This window comes from Acomys minous (assembly GCF_964271855.1).
Source record: "Acomys minous genome assembly, chromosome: 5".
Lineage (NCBI taxonomy): Eukaryota > Metazoa > Chordata > Mammalia > Rodentia > Muridae > Acomys > Acomys minous.
In genome coordinates this window covers 63949821-63971137 of record NC_140494.1, presented here as the reverse complement: position 1 = coordinate 63971137, position 21317 = coordinate 63949821, and the positions used below count along the sequence as shown (strand labels likewise).

Below are 21317 nucleotides of genomic sequence, written 5' to 3'. Positions count from 1 at the left end.
TTTTCATCATTACTTTATTGCCACAACTGGCATAATACGGAGTCTTGAAGTCTGAAAAACAAACAACTCAAATATAGTCTCATTTAATTTATAATAAAAGCAAGTAGCCATTGGAACAAACTCAAGAACACTTGTAAGACAGAGAAAACTTTAGCCTGAAGTAAGAGGAATTGAGGTCCACACATTTCTGCTTTACATATCACAACCAAGTTATTTAATATCGTGGGCCACAGTTTCCCCACATGTACCCTGCCCTAAGACTTCCTAATTTCTTCTCATTCCCATGAAAATGCTTTGGCATCTTATTTTTCATCAACATGTAAAATGTCTTTCCTGTGTTCCTTTTCCTGCAAAAAAAATCACAGCCTCCGATCGCCCACTGATGATCACAATGTTGCTAATGTTCCCAATGTTCTGATTTTCAAGGGTTTGTTATGTTCCAATGGATGAAGGGGAACATTATAACTCATCTCTTACTCTGTGGATCTCAGCACCAGAGCTACAGATAAGGAAGACCACATGCTATGTGTTCTTGGCAGGCAAACTGTGTGGCCTTGTGACAACCAGAGATGTTGTCCCAAGACTTCTTAGAAATGAGCAAGAGCTTCTGACTCAAGGACAGACAGTTCTGTTTTGTCCTGAGGGAGACTGTCTTGAGATCTACTCGAATTTTTTTTCTAGTCAGCTGGCGTCAGCATCTCAGAGTCCTCTCTCTGCCTTCCAATATTTTTTCTGCCCAGAAAAGATATCTTCTAGGCACCTGGATGTTTTTTTTAATTAAATCTTTCCAAGAAAAAAATTAACAGTACTTATATTCCCAACATCAATCACTAAGTCCCATACCTAAAGCAAGAATCAGACAATATGAACACGTCATTTGTTTCCTTATCAGGCGCAGCCAAGGTATGTGTGAATACACTTGGCCACATGTCTGTATGCAGATACACACATATGCATCTCTATTCATTTGCATGCTTTAACTAATACCAGTTCCTCCAGCACAGAAAGAAAAACGATGAAATATAAAGCATATTTGACCATGTCCCCTGGAGGGGGAGACCTGGTGGCACTCAGAGGAAGGAAAGCGGGCTACCAAGAAGAGACTTGATACCCTATGAGCATACACAGGGGGAGGAAGTCCCCCTCTGGCACAAGTCATAGGGGAGGGGAGTAAGGGGAAAATGGGATGGAGGGAAGAATGGGAGGATACAAGGGATGGGATAACCATTGAGATGTAACAAGAATAAATTAATAAAAAAATGAAAAAAAGCAAATGCAATGAAAACAATTTAAAAAGGTAAATTATTTAATGTCAGTATGTATTTGAAACCTAAAAATAGGGGGTCAATATAAACATCTCAGAGGAGACTCAAAGTACAAGAGCTAGAACCTTCTGCATAAATGGTTTAGCCCTGACCAAAAAGCAACTTTAAGAAGAAAGGGTTTAACTTAGTTTGTTGGTTGTAGTCCATAACTGAGGGAATTCAGGACAGGAGCTAAAGGCAAAAACCTGGAGGCAGGAACTGAAGCAGAAATCACAGAGCCGTGCTACTTACTGCCTTGTACCCTCCAGCTCACTCAGCTACAGCCCAGGCTCCCTGCCTAGGCATGGCACTGCCCACAGCGACTGGCCCTCTTCTATCAGTTACTAATTAAGAAGATGCCTCACAGACAGGGACACAAGCTAGTTTGATCTTGGAAATTCTTTAGTTGAAATTTCCTCTTTCCAGGGGACGCTAGGTCTGTGTCAAGCCAACAGCTGAAGCTGATCTTGACAAGCTCCAAAAGAGTCCTCACATCTGCTCTGATGGAGTGGCCTTCATAAAAATCCTGTCTTTAGATTCTGCAGGCAGCTTCATGGCTTCCTTGTCACCAGAGAGGTGGTTTTCTTTCCTGAAGCCCCTTTTCCATTGTTACAAACATAGGCACATCGTGTGAGGCAGTTCTATGAGAGCCACTGTTTCCTCTTCACTCATCCCTCTTAACTTAGAATAGGCAAATACATGAGTTGCCAACACTGGTGCTTGTCCTGTGGAGTGCTTTATAAAGCTCTTCCCAGATCACCTTTCCCTCCTTCTTTATTCAGATTCCCACTGATAGAAATTCAAATGTGAATGAATGCAAATCTCAGGTTGTACTTGGAGCTGTTTGAGTGTGCAGTGCATCTTAGAGAACCCTTTGAAACCATTTCTTCCCAAAACAACCTCAGTGAACTACAATTCCCAGCCACCAGACAATTCAGCGACTCGAAGCAAGCATACTGGAGGATGAGCAAAGGATCAAGGTTTGCAGGTCAGACTGTGCTACACAACGTGCACGGTTCTATTTAAAACAGGGTGTAGAGCTATAGTTTCTTAGTATATTCACATATTTATATAACCACCACCCGAACATAATTTTAAAGCATTTATACAAACTTTGAGCAGCAGCTGCAACATTCTGTGTTTTCAATGTTATATTTGATTGAAAAGTCAGCTTGCCCACAGATTTTTTGATGGAGCAAACTTTTAATTACTGCTGAGTGCTAGAAACATGTTACTGATAAAAAATTCATATTTTAAATACAATTCTCATTTATTTGAAATTATTAGTGCTACTTTCTGGCTTCTAACATTTGTGTGTGTGTGTGTGTGTGTGTGTGTGTGTGTGTGTGTGTGTGTGTGTGTGTAATAGACAGACAGACAGACAGACAGACACAGAAACAGAGACAGAGACTGACTCCCAGGTATCTGGTCCTCAAGCTTTGGACTAGTTCCTCCATCTCCACCTCCTATTTAACTTAAGAGCAATGGAATTACAAGATGTGCACCACCTCATGTGGCTTCTTCACATGAGTTGCAGGGATCAAACTCCGGTCACCAGGTCATGAGGCTTGCTCAGCAAATACTTTTAACTACTGACCATCTCCCTGTTTTCCAACAGTTGTTTCAGATATCCCTGTCATTAAACCTATCTATCCAAGTGAGTGTAAAATGAAAGCTGGTTGTAGTTTTGATTTTAATTTCCTGAATGGGCCAGAATGTTGAACAATTCTTTGTGTGTTTATTAGTTGCTTCCATCTGTTCTTTAAAGAAATATCTATTCAGATACTTTGATCACTTGAACACTATGGGCTAATATAAAGATATTATTGGTTTATAAGTATTCATTGTATATTCTTCAGCAGACAGGTAGTTTATTTGTAAATATTTTCTTTCATTGGGTTTCTTTCAATATTTTGATTGGGCACCTTAAGGTGTAAATATTTTTAAAGACTTTTGGGGGGGTTGTTTTTTTGTCCTTTTGGTGTGTGTGTGTGTGTGTGTGTGTGTGTGTGTGTGTGTGTGTGTGTGTTATGTGCACTATATGCATATAGGAGCCCACAGAGACCCAAGATAGTATCACATCTCATAGGATAGGAGTTCACAGGTGGTTGCAGTGTGCCATGTGGGTGCTGGGAATCAAATCTGTGTTCTCTAAAAGATTAGTAAGTGCTCTTAAAGAGTAAACTCTGTGTCCTACTGAGTATAAACTCTTAATTCTGATAAACTCTAACATATATCCTTCTTCTCTTGTGTATGCTTTCAGCATCTCATCTAAGAAGATGGTGTACATAAGATCTCAAAGATTTAAAGCTATAGTACTACACTGTCCTCATCACTCAGGCTTTCTCCGTCCTTTACAACAGAAACTGTGACTCCTCTGGTTTTGTTCTTGTGTCTCAGGATTCTTTCAGCTATTTCCAGATGACTCTGGGGATCAGCTTGCCAATTTTTTTAAGGAAAGAGTCAGCTTAGATTCTCTGTTACACTTTTCATTGTTGTAACAAAATATCTGACAGAAACAAGTAAAGGAAGGTTTATTTTCAGAGATTTCCCAAAGTTTCAGAAAGTTCTGTCTATAGTCATTGGCTGCTTATCTCAAGCCAATGATGAGACATAACACCAGTGTTCTGAGCATGTGACAGAGGCTATTTACCTCACAGCTGGAAGGCAAAGATATTGATGGACATGGGACAAGATGCAGCTACAAGGACAAGTTCAAATAGCATTCCTTCTGCCAGTCTCTTTCTCCTAATTTTTCTAGAATCTTCTAAGGTTGCATTACGTATGGGTACCAACCCTTCAACCCATGAACCTTCTGGAGGGACACTTCACATCCAAACCATTTTGATTGAGTTGTTCCACACCCACATGTCAGTTTGGGAAGTTCTTCTATCTTAATACAAAAAAATACCTTCGAGTCCATGAATGTGGGATGTCTTTCCATTTATTGGCACTTTATATACTCTTCCAACAATTTTTATACTTTTCTGGATACAGGTCTTAGCCTCCTTGTGTGTGTGTGTGTGTGTCTGTGTGTGTGTTTCTGAGACATTTCTTTTTAAATGCCATTATAAATGGAATTGTTTTCTTTTTTATTAATTTATTCTTAATGTTGTTTGGAGTATGAAACATTTTATTTGCAATGTCCAACATTTGAAATATATGTTAACCAGTAAGCAGTAGGCATAAAACTATGAATTACAGTGTAACATTTGAATACATATGTACAATGTGTAATTATCAAATCAGAGAAATTGACATATCTGTCATCCACACACTTCATTTCTTTGTGTTGGGAATGCTCAGAAATATTTTCTACTATATTTTTTGAAATATTCAATTAATTCAGTTAAATGTAGCCATGTTTACTAACCCTGGTGTGCTATAAACATAGAAGTTGTTCCTTCTTTGTGACTTTACCTGTGTACCTATTAATCATTCTTTTTCCATCCAGACAGTGATCGCCGTAATTTTATATGTCTCTGAAATCAATTTATGTTTCACATCTAAGTGAGAACAAGCGGCATTTGTCTTTCTGTGTCTGCTTATTTCACTTACTATCATATCATCCACTGTGTGTAGGTAATCTATTTTCTATGAGTACTCATCTGTAACTGTAAATATTGGAAAATTCCAAAACTTTATTATTATGAATAAATCTAAAGTAAAGTGAGTAGAGATGTTTCTTTGGCAGACACTGTGCCTACTCCTTTGAATACATATCCAATAGTAGGGATGCTATATTGTGGACAGTCCTCGTGTGTTTCAGCATTTTTCTCTGTGCTGCTTTCCATAGTGACTGTGCTGACTAGCATTCCCATTTTCCTCTTTCTTTCTTTCTTGTCTCTTTTTTATTTCTTTTTGTTTCTCTCCCCCACTTTCTTATGTCTTTTGAGTAATTGCTGTTCTAACTGGAGTAAGATTATTTTTATTGTGTTTTTGGTTTACATTACATGCATAGTTGGCTTTTGTTCAATGGTCTTGAATACTATAAGCAATAACCCTTGAATTCAATGTGCAACTCATTTAATGAAATTAAAATACATTTTCTCCACTAGAAAACTAGGAAAATTAAAAAGTACTACTTCATTGTGTAGGGCAGGCTAATAAGCTAATCTTGTGCTAACCATTATTAACTCCCCAAACTAGCCAAGGGCAGTAATTGTTACCTCCATTCTTTAAAGGGAGAAAACAATTGCAAATAGTTTCAAATTGTTTGTTCTACATTCATGTTGATAGAAAAATAACAACTATTTTATATTAACAAGTATGTTTTAATGTTCTAACTTTATTTTATAATGTATTAATTTTTCTTGTTCCTTTCGTACTTTTCTTAGTCATTTTTATTATGACATTTCCATGTTCATGCAGCTGTATTATTATACTGTGTTTATGTTTACTTCCTCAGACTCCATCCTACTCCATTTTCCCTCTCTTTTTCCTCCTCCTATTCAGCACCTTCCTCTAAGGACACTGTGCCAACTAGTTACGGTTAAATGCCTGATATTAATTCTGTAATCAAAAACCAAATGTCTAATAGCAGAGTACTCAAATTCACATATTTAACTTCTTGACACCTCTTCAGAGAAATGAATCTATTAATTTTTCTTGCATTAGCCAAAGGTTAATAATGCAGACAACACAAAATGTAAAGCCATTTAGACACGAGTTGTGTTTTCACTTAACACTATACAGGTGTAATGGAAGCACATGTAAGTGACACATGATCTTCTTAAGGATGCTCCTGTCCACTTGAGCACCCACCACCATCAGAACTGATAAGTGTACTTGTGGGACAGGGTGGGAGAGCACTTCCTTCTACTACATAGAATTTCTGAATGATGTCCTCAAGAACTGAATTATCTGTGTTATGGAAGACAGGGTTACCTAATCAAGCATATATAGAAACTGACTGTATTTTTAAAGAGTCTATCATGATCTTTTAAAGACAATTTTTATCATCTACATAAATGCAGCATTACCAAACTTTTATCAAAACATCTACTTTTCTCAGATAATTTGTAGCACAGTCTCTAGGAAACCAGAAGACTGTGAGCTGAGTGAAAATTTGCCTCAAGCTGCTAATAATTTATTCAACACGTTAATTTAACCAAGCTAATCTCCATGTGCCTCAATTTCTTCATTTGTAAAGTAGATGTAAACAGTTCTATGTATAAAATATAGCTATTGCTCAGGCAGAGTGGCACATGCCTTTAATCCCAGCACTTGGGAGGCAGAGGCAGGTGGATTGCTGTGAGTTTGAGGCCAGCGTGGTCTACAAAGTAAGTCCAGGATAGCCAAGACTAACACAGAGAAACTCTGTCTTGAAAACCCAAAAATATATATGTATATATAGCTATTAAATGTTAAATCACTTAATATTTGTAAATTACTTACTATTGCTTGATGTATAGGAGGTTAACAAATGATATAAAATCACTTGATAAATAAAATACATTTAAATGTAATTATATGACCATATAGCACTATCATTATTACAACACTTCTAAAATGTTCCTACTGTTGTTTGGTAATTTGCATTTTACCATATAGTATTATTCTTCCAATGTCTGTATCAACTTTAAATGATAAAAATTATAAGCTCAAATTTTATTTCATGTTGAAATTCCAGACCTTCTTGAGTCAATGGGGCTGAGTTTAAGAGATCCAGTCCTTTATGAATGCCTCATCATAAAGAAGAAGAAAAAAAATAAGTTTTCCCTTGGAGTCATTTGTCAAAAGTCAAGAATGTCTAGCAAAAGGAATTTATTTCACATAAGTAAGGTAAATTTTAAGGATTGCTCTATATCTATTGAATTCTTGAAAATTGCTTTGTTTCCAGGTTTCATTTTCTGGCAGGGGAGCGCAGAGGGGAAGTCCTTGATAACTCTTTCACTGGAGGAATATGTAAAACTGTCAGAAGCAGCCGAGCAAATAATCCATACCGTGTTCCAGCCAACCTGGACAACGTCAACTTCGAGGTATGACAGTGCCGCGTGGTGGCCACTCCAACACCGGTGGTGATTGTAAGCCAAGTTTCTATCGGAGATTTTGACACATAATGGGACAGAATAGAAGGATAATGAACAGTAAACATGTACTATATGTTTCTATTTAATCCTTCCAAAACCCAGTGAGGTGAGGATTGTTTTTATTGATTTACTGGAGGAGTGGGGGTAACTAATTTGCCCAACATTAAACAAGCTAGCAAGTAGTAGTAAATTAGAGACTTAAGACATTTTTCTAACTGTTTTTCATTTTTCTCCATGAACATGTAACTTTAAAGCATACCTATACCCCCCAAAGTTTATTCAATATGTTCTCTTACCATAGCTTTTTCATTCACATAATCATGAGACAGATGTAAAATAATCTTAATTTCCTTAAAAAAATTGATGAGTCTGAATATAAAATAGCTTGGCTTACCTCCCTTAAAAAAATAAATTTTTAGTGCTTTTCTTGTTCCTTTATAGTAATGAGCAGCACAGTACAGTGCTGGATAACAATCTAGTATCTGAAAAATGAATTTTCCATTCTTATTACGCTAAAGTCAGTGTTGTCTGAATAAGAATGGCTCCCATAAGCTCATACACACAACAGTTTAGTCACCAGAAGTGGAGCTGTTTGGAAGCACTCGAGGGATTGAAGGTGTGGCCTGACTGGAGGAAATGGACCAACGGAAGTCAGCTTTAAGGTGTCCAAAGCCAAGGCAAGATCTAGTGTCCTGCAGATCAGGATGTAGCTCTCAGCTACTTCTTCATCGCCTCACTGGCATGGTGACAGTGGTTTAAGCCTTTGAAACTGTAAGAAAGTCCCCAGTTAATTCCTTTCTTTTCTAAGAATTGCCTTGGTCATGGTATCTCTTTGTAGCAATAGAACAGTGACTAAAGCAGTAAGCAGTCCCCTTCCTTTAATTTTTTTAATGGAAATGCATGGTCTTAGTAGTTACATTCTTGCACAAAGATTTGACTGCTATAGAGAATTTCAGAACTTAGAGTTTGTGAGTTTCTCTTTATGCTAGTAGATGCTCAGCAAGAAACCATTCAACACTTCTTTACAGTGCCCAAGGATAAATGTGCTTGTTGTCAAGTCCACTCCACAAAATTTACACTGTGGAAAAGGAAAACAGACTCCTGTAAGCAGTCCTCTGACATCTTTCTAAATGTGCACTGTGTCATGACTCTGTCCACAAATATAAACATAGAATAAATGAATGAATATGTGTGTGTAAATGTAATGTTTCAAAATTAAAATGGCATCTCTATACATGTAAATACAGGCATTTGCAATCTAATGAACACCATTATATACATATATACATAAATAATATACACTTCAGTGTCTTGAAAGTGACTTGTGGATTCATTGCAACATTGTAAAATCTCTAGAAGACAAATGTTAATAATATTCTTAGGATATAAAATATTGAATGGACTTTGAAGGAGGAAATGCGTGTGATATTCTACTGGAGGGTGTTTTCTAGCTTCCAAACAAGCAGTCTACAGGCTTATGTTCAAAAATAACCATTTTCAACAACAGTGACAGGCCCAGCACTCTCAGCAGGAGTCTACTTTGCACAATTTACTGAGTAGCATTCCCATGATCATCCATTCCTTCCCACCTTCTTGGGTTCTCCACATTTATTTTTATAGTGAGGGTTGATTTACCTCCTAAATGTCCTTACAACACAAGCTTCACAAGACACAAATGTGATTAACATTAAACTTTTATTCATACACCTGATGCTTATTAATAATGTATTTATAAATAAAATATTGCCTTATGAATGAATAACTTAGGCAAAATATGTTACCACACACCTGATTCCCACTTCCCAGTCTAATATAACTTTTTGCCTCTGCTCACTTATGAAACTGTCTCCTTCCTCACTAATAATATATTTGGCAAAAATATCTTCCCTGAGCTTCTGTCCAAGATACAAAAACCCTCCTTGTTTGCTAGCATCTGACTCTGTCTTTAGAGTATTTGTGTGTGTGTGTGTGTGTGTGTGTGTTTGTTTTTGTCTTTTTGAGACAAGGTTTCTTGGTGTAGCCTTTACTGTCCTGGCTTTGTAAGCCAGACTGGCCTCAAACTAGAATATTTTTATTACCTACTTTTAATTCACGTGTGTGTGTGTGTGTGTGTGTGTGTGTGTGTGTGTGTGTGTGTCACAGAAAAAGAAAGAAAGAAAGAAAGAAAGAAAGAAAGAAAGAAAGAAAGAAAGAAAGAAAGTATGTACATGCTACAGGTGGTGATCAGAGGACTGCTTTCATGGTTCCACCTTGTGGGTCTTTGGAATAAACCCTGTCTTAGTCAGTGACCTGTTGCTGGGAAGAGACACCATGACTAGGGCAGCTCTTAAAAAGGGAAACATTTCATTTGGGCTGGCTCATAATTCAGAAGTTTAGTTTATTGTCATCATGGTGGCATGCAGGCAGACATAGTGCCAGAGAGGTAGCTGAGAGTTCTACATCTGGATCGGCAGTCAGTAGGAAGAAAGAAACACTGGGCCTGGCTTGAGCATTTGAAACCTAAAGCCCACTCCAGTGACAGTAGCCTACTCCCTGTCAAGTAACTCTACTTCCTAATGACCAAGCATTCAAATATATGAGCCTATGGGGGCCATGCTTATTCAAACAACCAAACTCTATTGAGCCATATTTCTGTCCACTAATATCTTATGTCTAAGCTCATACAAAGAGCATAGCTGGGGTTTTTTAAAAAGCTGTGAATAAATCTACACAACTATGCTTATATGCATATATTCTTTAACAGCATGACCTTATATCATCTTGTTGTTGACTGGGAGGTTCATTTTGTGAGCATTTTTGATGCTAACTAGTGCTTACTGCAGCATATGTAAGCAACACCAAGATATTGATTATATTACTAGCATTGAACAGTAATCTTTCCCAGCAGGGTTGGGCTTCCCTCTTTTCTTGGATAATTTTGCAATTAGTTTAATGCAACATCGCTCTTGGTGAATTTTAGTAATAAGTGCTTAAAATAAGTCTTCACTTACCTGGAGATTGGGATAGATGCCAGGACTTCCTATTGGGACTCTAGATGAGGGAACTATGAGAGAATGGAGAAATAGAAGGATTCAGAGGGTCTTAGAAACCCACAAGAAGATCATCATGATGAGCAGATCTGGACCTGGGGGGTCTTCTCAACCTACCGCACCAACCAAAGACAATATATGCAGTAAACATTGAATCCACATTCAGTTCTAGCTAATGGTCAGGACATTCTCCACAGTTGAGTGGAGAGTGGGGACTGACTCAGACATTAACTCTGGTACTCCATATTTGACCACCTACCCTGGGTGGGGAGGCCTGGCCTGGTGGCACTCAGAGAAAGGATAAGCAGGCTACCAGGATGAGACTTGATAGGTTGTGATCATATCATGGGGGAGGAGAAAACCTTCTGTCACAGACTTATGGGAGGGGAATAGGGTGAAAGAGGAAGGGAGGGGAGGGGAGGGAGGGAGGGAGGGAGGGAAAGGAGGATACAAGTGAGGGGAAAACAATTGAGATATAAACTAAATAAATTAATTTAAAAAAGAAAGATTTTCTATTTCTGGTCAAACAAGGTAGTTCTCATCCATTTTGAGTGATTTTAATAATCTGTTGTCCTTACTGTCATAATATAGCAGAGACATAACTCTGAGACATAACCCTGTTTTACCCTTAGCTCAAATGGGTTTCAGAACTGCCCTCCATCTCAGCAGTGTGGCCAACAGATAAGACAAAGAGCGGAGCGAGGGCCATACAGAATCTCTCCCACTCTTTTGTCTCAGTAATTGATCTCTGAAATACAATTTAAATGAAATCCCACAACATACTAAAGTCGCAATCAGTCTTAAAACTCAACCTCATCATTGGCAATATCATAAATAAATGCTTTACTTTGTATAATTAAAGGTGAAAGAAGAGGTCCCCTTGGGGCATGGCTAGTTTCTGCAGGTACCAGGCACACAAGCTCAGACACAAAATGTTATGAAGGTAGCTCTCACTGTTTATCATCATTCAAGTCTCTGGCTCTGTGTTCTCTCCTTAATCAAGCTACTCAAAACATGGTCTCTCCAGACCTGTGTTTATTTGTGGCATCCCATTAGCATTGCACTTACCACACTGTGTTCTCTCCTTAAGTAAACTATTAACTCCCTGGGTGTAAGGATTAACCGATTGCCTTGTTCTCCAGGAATATGGGATGGGTATGGACTATTTGTTCAGTGTTGAGTGAATTGATGAATAAATGAGTGATCATTGTGGGAGGTGATGGCAAGTCACTCTGTTGTGTATTCCCCAAGTTACGTTTTCCTTCATGTACACTTTGTTGGCCAGGTACAAACTGTAGAAGATGACTTGAAAACAGACTTCTACAAAGATTTAATCACTCTTGGAAATAATAAAAATCAAGCCACTTTGTCATCGGGTGAACAGAAACAGTCTTTTCATGTGCCGATTTTTTATTCCTCAAAGAAAACAGAGAGATTCCAACATTACTCGGCCTTCAAAAAAGCCGTTCAAGCCTCCCACAAAAAGGTAAGGAAAATAGCTTCCCACAGTTAATTCTTTCTTCAAAATTAACACCTATCAAAGCAATCAAACAACAAGAAGCCTAACATTTCTGTATCTGTAGGAATTCTAAGAGATGCTTAAATAGACTTTTTTGTAACTCTCACTTTAGAACTTAAAGAACTTCATTTGTTTTATTTTCGGTTTTCTGTCCTACGTTGTGGTCAATATGGATTATTTTCAATACATTTTAAGGCTCGTTTTTATTTTTATTTTTATTTACATGAATGTATGGGTGAGTAAGCGTATGCCACATATGTGTGGGCACCCACAAAGACCAGAAAAGAGGGTAGAATCCCTTCAAACTGGAATTGCAGACAACTTGGAGCTGCAGGATGTGGGTGCAGGGACCAAACTCAGGTCCTCTGAGAGAAAAGCCAGGTCTCTTAACTGCTGAGTCATCTCTCTAGGACCCAAGAGAGCTATTTTAAGCATTTGTAAATTATACAGATGGAAAAGGTTTCACTATGATATTGCCAATGATGAGGCTAGTTTTTAGACTGTGACGCTAATGTAACCCAGCACTTGGGAGGCAGAGGCAGGTGTATCTGTGTGAATTCGATGTCAGCATGGTCTACAAAGCAAGTCCAGGGCAGTCAAGGCAACACAGAGAAACATTGTCTCAGAAAAAAAATCTTTTGAGACTTTCATATATAAACGTATTTATGACATTTCCTTCACCTGCTCTAGCTCCTCTCTAGTCCCTCACTCCCTCTCAAATCCAAGATCTTTTCTTCCTTATTATTCTCTTTCTCATCATGCATTTAGTGTTGTTCACATGTTCACGTGTTTATAGCTAACACCTTGAAATATTATAACCTATTGGGTGATTCGGCCCTGAAGAAAACTAATTCTTCTCCCTTTCACAGTACCCATTGATTGATTGCCTGTATGGATTTATCAAAGGGGTTGGGCCTTGTGAAATTTACTCGATTCACTGGCACATTGATTGGTGTCATCATTATGCAAGTCTTGTTTAGGAAACTATATGTTTTGATACTCCATGGGTTTCAATTTCTTTGACATGCTTAAAAAACATTTTTAAAAATATGCATTCACTTACTGTGTGTGTATGTGCATGGGTGGGTGCTCATGTGTGTAGAGATCAGAGCATAACTCTTTAAAGTCTATCCTCTCTTTCTATCACATGATTTTCCAGGATCAGACACAGATCATCAGGGCTGCCTTATCTAAATTAACATGTTTCCTATAAATCATGTGTCATAGCTTTGGTTTTTTTTCTTTTTTTATTAATTTATTCTTGTTACATCTCAATGGTTATCCCATCCCTTGTATCCTCCCATTCTTCCCTCCCTCCTATTTTTCCCTTATTCACCTCCCCTATGACTGTTCCTGAAGGAGATTACCTCTCCCTGTGTATGCTCATAGGGTATCAAGTCTCTTCTTGGTAACCTGCTGTCCTTCCTCTGAGTGCCACCAGGTCTCCCCCTCCAGGGGACATGGGCTTTTTTTGGTTTGGAGACTATCAATGATTGCTTCTATTTCTGTAGGGGAAATGAGGCTATTTAGCCTGTTTATCTGTTCTTCACTCAACTTTGGCAAGTGAAATTGATCAAGAAAATCGTCCATTTCCCTTAGATTTTCAAATTTTGTGGCATATATGCCTTCAAAGTAGGATCTTATGATTCTTTGTATTTCTTCAGTGTCTGCTGTTATGTCTCCCTTTTCATTTCTGATTTTGTTGATTTCAATACTGTCTCTCTGCCTTTTAGTTAGTTTGGCTAATGGTCTGTCTATCTTGTTGACTTTCTCAAAGAACCAGCTCTTGGTTTTGTTGATTCTTTGGACTGTTTTCTTAGTTTCTAATTTGTTAATTTCACCCCTGAGTTTGATTATTTTCTGACGTCTACTCCTTTTGGGTGTTTCTGCTTCTTTTTTTTCTAGGGCTTCCAGTTGTGTCGTTAAGGTGCTTATGTGCAATGTTTTCAATTTCTTTTTAAAGGCACTTAATGCTATGATTTTTCCTCTTAGCACTGCTTTCAATGTATCCCACAAATTTGGGTATGTTGTTCCTTCATTTTCATTGAATTTCAGAAAGTCCTTGATTTCTTCCCTGACTGAGGGGTCATTTAGCAGAGAGTTGTTTAGTTTCCACGTACGTGTAGGCTTTTTGTTAGTTCTGTTTTTGTTTAATAACAACTTTAGAGCATGGTGATCTGATAGGGTACAAGGTATTATTTCAATCCTCTTGTATCTGTTGAGGCTTTCTTTGTGAACTACGATGTGATCAATTTTGGAGAAGGTTCCATGGGGTGCATAGAAGAAGGTCTATTCTTTCTTGTTTGGGTGAAAGGTTCGATAGATATCTGTTAGATCCTTTGACCCATGGCATTGGTTAATGATGTTATTTTTCAGCTTATTTTCTGTTTCAATGACTTATCCTTCAGTGAGAGTGGGGTATTGAAGTCTCCCACTATTATGTGGGGGGATCGATGTGTTGTTTAAGCTTTTTTAGCAGATCTCTTACAAATGTGGGTGCCCTTGTATTTGGAGCATAGATGTTCAGAATTGTGATGTCATCTTGGTTGACTTTACCTTTGATGAGTATGAAGTGTCCTTCCTCATCACTTTTCATTAATTTTGGCTGAAAGTCTATTTTGTTTGATATTAAAATGGCTACGCCTGCTTGCTTCTTGTGACCATTTGCTTGGAATATTTTTCCAACCTTTTATCCTGAGGTAATGCCTATCGTTATGGGTGAGACATGTTTCTTGAATGCAGAAGAATGTTGGATCTTGTTTATACACTCATTCAGTTAGTCTGTGTCTTTTTATTGGAGAATTGAGACCATTGATGTTGAGAGATATTAACGACCAGTGACTGTTAAGAGTCTTAATTTTGATGTCGTTTCCAGTCGAGCGTTGTGTAGTTGTGTTTTTGCCATGGTATAGTTATATATTTCCTGAGTAGTTTTGGTTGTAGCTTGACCCTTTGGGATGGAGTTTTCCTTCTAGTACCTTCTGTAAAGCTGGATTTGTGGATAGGTACTGTTTGAATTTGGTTTTGTCATGGAATATTTTGTTTTCTCCATCAATGGTTATTGATAGTTTTGCTGGGTAAAGTAGTCTGGCCTGACATCTGTGGTCTCTTAGGGTTTGCAGGATCTCTGTCCAGGCCTTTCTGGCTTTCATGGTCTCTGCTGAGAAGTCGGGTGTAATTCTGTTAGGGTTGCCATTAAATGTTATGTGGCCCTTTTCCCTTGCAGCTTTTAATATTTTTTCTTTGTTCTGTATGTTTTGTGTTTTGATTATTATGTGACGGGCAGTTTTTCTTTTCTGGTCAATTCTATTTGGTGTCATGTATGCCTCTTGTATGTTTATAGGCATCTCTTTCTTTAGATTGGGGAATTTTTCTTCTATGATTTTGTTGAGAATAGTTTCTGGGCTTTGGAGTCTGATATCTTCTCTTTCTTCAGTGCCTATTATCCTCAGACTTCCTCTTTTCATGGTGTCCTTAATTTCGTGGATGTTTTGTGTCAGGAGTTTTCCAGATTTGGCATTTTCTTTAATGGTTGCTTCAAGATCTGTGATTGTATCATCTAGACCTGAGATTCGTTCTTCCATCTCTTGGATTCTGTTAGAAAAGCTAACCTCTGTGTTGCTCGCCTTCTTCTCTGAGGTCTCATGTTCTCGTTTTTCTTCTGTCTGTGTGTTTATCATTGAATCCATTTTCATCTTCATATCTTGAACAGATTTTTTGATTTCTTTCATCTGATTGTTTGTATATTCCTGGGTTTCTTCCATTGCCTCTTTATAGGTCTTCATAGCTTGAACCGTTTTATTGATTTCTTTCATCTGGTTGTTTGCATTTTCCTGAAAGTTTTCCAGTTCCACTCTATGTTCTTCTTTTATGTCTCTCACCTGCTTGGCTGCGTCTTCCCGCATTTGATTACGACTTTTATTTGTTTCCTCCATTATCATCCTCATTACTAAGGATTTGATGTCACTTTCTTGTATTTCTGTTGTTGAGTTCTCTGGGTTGTTTTTTGGGGGGATAGCTGGAAACTGGAGATGCCATGTTGTTTTGGGTTGTTTTTTTGTTTTTGTTTTTGTTTTTGTTTTTTGCGTATGCTTTTACGCTGTCCTTTAGACATCTTGCCATCTTTGTTTTTGTTGGGTAACTTCCAGAGTTGGATGGAGGGAGTCTGATGATAGATTCACTTGTTTTCTGATGATTTCCATAGGCTGGAAGCTCTGATGCTTCACTGGTGTGGATGGCAGGAGTTTAGCCTTGTCGTTTCGGACTCTTACAACCAGTGATCCTCAGCTCCCCTGTGCTGTGGGTCCTGCAATCGTTCTGGGTCTCTGAATGAGCGTTGGGTCAGGCCAAGTTATCCACAGCCTTCTGGGTCCCCTGCCAAGTCCAGTCAGGGACACTGGGCCCGAACCACGCGCCAAGCTCAGCTAGATTCTCAGAGCCTGAACCATCTGCCGAGCTCAGCTAGCAATTCTGGGCTCAAAATGCACACAGGGTCCAGCCAGAATTTTTGGGCTGGGACTGCACACCAAGCTCAGCTAGGGGCTTTTGGCCCAAAGTGCGTGCTGTGGTCAGTTATAGACTTAGGGCCCGAACCATCTGCCTAGCTCAGCCAGGAATTCTGGATTCAAACTGTACACTGTGTCCAACCAGAGTCTTAGAGCCGGGGTTGTGCCAAAAGCTCAGCTAGAGTCTCTGGACCCAATCTGTCTGCCAAGCACAGTTAGGGACTCTGGCCCCAAACCGCACACCGAGCTCCACCTGAGTCTCCGGGGCGGAATTGTGCACAGAGGTCAGCCAGGAACTCTGGACTCACACTGTGCACTGAGTTCAGCCCGGGACTCTGGGCCTAAACTGCGTGAATAGTCCAGCCAGAGTCTTAGGGCCGCTGAGCCTGTGTGCACAGCTCAGCTAGAGTCTCTGGGCCCAAACTTCCCAGCAAGTCCTGCTAGGGCCTCTGGGCTGAATCTGCATGCTGACCTCAGGCTGCGTCAGTGCCCCAGAACTGCCCGCTGAGCTGAGCTAGTGCCTCCAGTGGAACTGAGCTCTCCACCCAGCCTACATCACAGCAGGGGAACTGTGGCTGCACTGAGCTAGTGCTTCAGGTGGAACTGAGTGCTCTGCCATGCCTGCATCACAGCAGGAAAACTGCGGCTGTGCTGAGCTAGCACCTTCGGTGGAACTGATCGCTCTGCCCTGCTTGCGTCACAGCAAGGGAGCTGCCGCTGAGCTGAGCTGGTGCCTAGGGTGGAACTGAGTGCTCTGCCCAGCCTGCATCACAGCAGGAGAACTGGGGCTGTGCTGAGCTAGTGCCTAGGGTGGAACTGAGCACTCTGCCCAGCCTGCATCATAGCAGGGGAACTGCCACTGAGCTGAGCTGTGCCTAGGGTGAAACTGAGTGCTCTGCCCAGCCTCTGTCACAGCAGGAGAACTGGGGCTGCACTGAGCTAGTGCCTCAGGCAGAATTGCTTGCTGAGCTGAGCCAGCGTTTCCATGGCACTGTGCACTGAACTGAACCTGGGACTCTGGGGCTGAAATGTCCGCCGAGTCCAGTTTGGGTCTCAAGGCACCACACAACCCAAATCCTGTCCAGAGTCCCCTCTCCCACAGCAACTCCACTGGAAGGCTCTGAGCTGCAAACCTCAGCCACCACTGCTGCTGATGCTGGTGCCACTGGTGCCGCTGGTGCTGCTGCTGCTGCCGCCTCTGCTGCTACTGCTCCGATCCGAGAAAATCCGTGCTCCTCCCATGTGCAGGGGCATGCAGGTCCTCCGCACCCTGGTCCCTCCAAACCGTGGAGCACTCCTGCTGCCGTGGTGTGGGGACCTTGGTGTTCCTGGCTCAGAAATCTCTGCAATTCCCTGAATTGTTTACTGGAGCTTCCAAACACGGTCCACATTGCTCGCCACCATCTTGGATCTGCCAGCTTTGTCTTTTTATGCAATCCATTTCAGGCTTTCTGTAGACACACACACTCCCATCTTTCGATCTAATTCAGGTGTCCTAGGGATCTGGTCTTTGGTCGAATCCCCTGCTCACCCTGACAGAGAATCTGTGGCTCTACATAATTGCCTGAAAGTATAGCGTAGAGTGGGAAGGAGATGGAGATACTGAAGAAATGTAGGTGACCTGCAGATTTCACAGAGTTAGATATAACCGCTTTAAACATACTAGACAGCACACATAAAAACCTTTTTCTCTGTGTAAAGAGCTAGTTTTTATCTTAATAGTCTTTCCCAATGTCAAAACATTTGGGGCTATTTTCTGGTTAAAGTATATGAAATTGCTACTTTTCAGCCATTCTGCCTTTAAATTGTCATACTTATATGGCTCAAGACAATATCATGATGGACGTAGAAGACGTAGTCCATCTGAATACAGGATATTCTTATTCTAGTCCATCTAGGGAGAAAATGCTAGTGTGACCTTTCTTAGTCTGCAAATACTGAGACACACCAGAGATTTGTGAACGATCTAGGCACTTCAATTTAGCCCAATATGTGTTGTACTGTTTTGTCAATCCCAGATCCAAATAAGCATTCATTTGGCAGAGAATCTCTTCAAGAATGAATAATAATCAATTCTGTAAGGCTTGGTGATTACCTCATTTACTTTACAAAACTGAACCCATGAAAATACAATTCAATAACAACACAATCTCACGAATTGGTGAAATGTGTTAATATTGCTTAATGCCCTGGTATAATGTAACTTCTTGCTCTAAAATTGCCAGTTCCAGCCCTTATACCATGGCCTGTGCATCTGCTATGTCGAGCTATCAAACTTGAGTGTATATTCCCCCTGATTTATTCTTTAAAAAAATATAAATATTGAACCTCCAAAAACTTGCCTTAAAGATACCTGTTTCTTAATAAAAGCACAGAGATTCCCCAAGATTGGGGGCTGTTTAACAAAATTCAAGTATTAAAGTTCAAAAATAGAGTTAATGGATGCACACTAAAACATAAACTCTACAAATGAACAATCTTTGTCTGCCTTGTTCACATCTATAACAAGCGCATCTGACAAAACTGAACAGAAAATTAAATTGAAGACAAAAATGTAGGAAGGGATGAGAGTAGAGAGAAGAAAGAGAATAAACAGTAGCTCCTTTTTATCTTTCCAATGTATTTGGCTTTTACATTAGCAGGGTTCTTTTTTTTAACTTTGTAATTATAGCATATAGGAAAATGATTCTTTTATAGTTAACAACTACAAAAAATCCTTTTCTACAACATGATAGTTATAACACAATTTGTTAGAATCAAGAGATACAGAAAAATACATAATTTGTAAACACAGTAAACCTGAATGTGCTTATAAATTCCAGTGGTTATGTGGGGGAATGTAAAGAAACAAAAACATAACACAGTACCAATTGTTTAGCCTCAAGTTAACCTACATAATAAGAGATGAAAGAACAAGCAAATGAGTTTGCAAAAAACAAGGGTAAAAAACGTTCACACTTCTGCATATGCATGTCAGAGATAGAATATGAAAAATGTGTTTAATTTCATTACTCAGTGATGGAAAATGTGGTGTTCTTTGGCACTAAGAGTGTGAAATGTCATCTGGTACATGTTTCCTTAATCCAGCAACAGACAGCTAAAGACTTTCTGGTTAGTATCACCTTAAAACTTTGAGTTGAAACTTTATGTAAAAACTCGTTGGTGGTGCAACTATGCACGGACAATCAGAAACACTAATGTTTCTGATCACTCATCTCCTCCTTGCTAAAATAGGCACACCCAAGCCACGCAACGTACGTGTTGAGATAGTCTCATCTGTTTAGTACTTTGAACACTGAAGTAAAGGACACTGGAATGCAGCATGAAGATCGCAGTTGGTGTGTGAAAACGTGAAGTGGAATTGAGTTGTTTCCATCCTGTGGTAGGAATTGGGGCTAGTGAGAAGCCGAAGACATTTAAAGAGTAGATGTCTCACGTTTTCGTTACCTCTGTCTACATTTGCTTTTAAATGTTTTTCTTATGCCTCCCCCCCCCCCTTTATGCAGGATTCTAGCTTTGTTAGGATCCATAAAGTGATAAAAGTCCTAAACTTCACAATGAAAACGACAGACCTGCAGCTTTCAGATGTTTTTCTGAAAGCCCTTAACCATCTGCCTTTAGAATACAACTATGCTTTGTACAGCCGAATATTTGATGACTTCGGGACCCACTACTTCACCTCTGGCTCTCTGGGGGGCAAGTATGACCTTCTCTACCAGTTCAGCCGCCAAGAGCTACAGAACTCAGGTGTGTGGACTTTGGCTTGTTTGGCCTGACGATGGCATAGAACACACCTTTCTCTTACCCATCATTCTCCTATCTAATGACTACTATAATGACTCTAATTTGAATTCATTAGATCTTTTCTTGTTGCTGTTGCCACATTTGAGATGAAGAAGAACCAAATGCAAACACTTAAATAAAATAAAATAAAAATAGTAAATAAGGAGGGCCAAAAGAGAAGAAAATATGTTTAACCTCTGTGGCCCAATGTCAGTCATTGTCATTTAAGAAGCGAGATACTTGCCAGTACCAAAACAAGAACGAAAAAGGTTCCTCAAAATTTTATATAATATACTTATAACATTTTATAGCAAATAACTTATACCATAACAATGTACAGAAAATTGAATATCAATTATTGTTTTTTAATGGTTTTTATGTAGAGACAAGTGGTATAAGATGAAAGAATAATTAGAGATTTGACAAGAGACTAAGTTAATGTGGCCCAAATATTCATTACTCTTGAAACTTGCAAACAAGTGCAAAGTATCTTACTTTCAGAAAGTTTTCAATGTAATTCCCTAAGAAACCCAACAAATGTTTTATATATACCAAGCACCTTGTTTTCTTGAGTCTTACCTAAAATTTCAATACTAATTATCACTATTATTATATGTATGCAATCTTTGGATTACTTTATTTTCAGATACCCATGTGAAGTAAAACAGTGCCCTCATGATGGTCTGTCATGTGTTCCTTGAGATAAAAATTGAGAATTAATAGTAACCAGCCAACAATTTATAAATTTGACTAAATAGGTATAAAAATTAATCATCACTAAGTCTAAGTCCTAGTCCTCTGTCCTTATGTCTCCTTATAGAAGATGTTGATGTGTGAATTGGCCTTTGCTGAGTCCTTCTGAACCAGGAGATCCCTCTTAGTGTGCTTCCTAATAAAGGGAATGAAACAAACACCATTCCAGGTTTTCAGTAAAAGAACTTTTTAAAAAATGATCTTGTACATTTACCAAAATCTGAAAGGATTACACCATTATGTGCTATTCATAGTACTTGTCTGTTGTGTTGTATCTCATTCTTTCTATTGAAACAAGGCTTGTATGATGTATTGGGTATAGCATGCCACTTCAAATGTCACCAACACCATCACGGTGCACAAATGGTTAGAAAAAACCCTTAGCCCTTGAC

General features: G+C 39.1%; 1 protein-coding gene across 4 annotated transcripts in view; it reads left to right on the top strand.

Annotated features, from left to right (window-relative positions):
- Nucleotides 1–21317, top strand: part of C6 (complement C6) — a 77865-nt gene that overhangs the window by 19076 nt on the left and 37472 nt on the right. For all 4 annotated transcript variants that reach the window (XM_084783546.1, XM_084783548.1, XM_084783547.1 and 1 more), the window contains 3 exons: nt 7147–7285; nt 11651–11851; nt 19896–20136. In XM_084783546.1, the coding sequence (XP_084639672.1) occupies nt 7147–7285; nt 11651–11851; nt 19896–20136 (581 nt within the window). The remainder of the gene's footprint in view (nt 1–7146; nt 7286–11650; nt 11852–19895; nt 20137–21317) is intronic.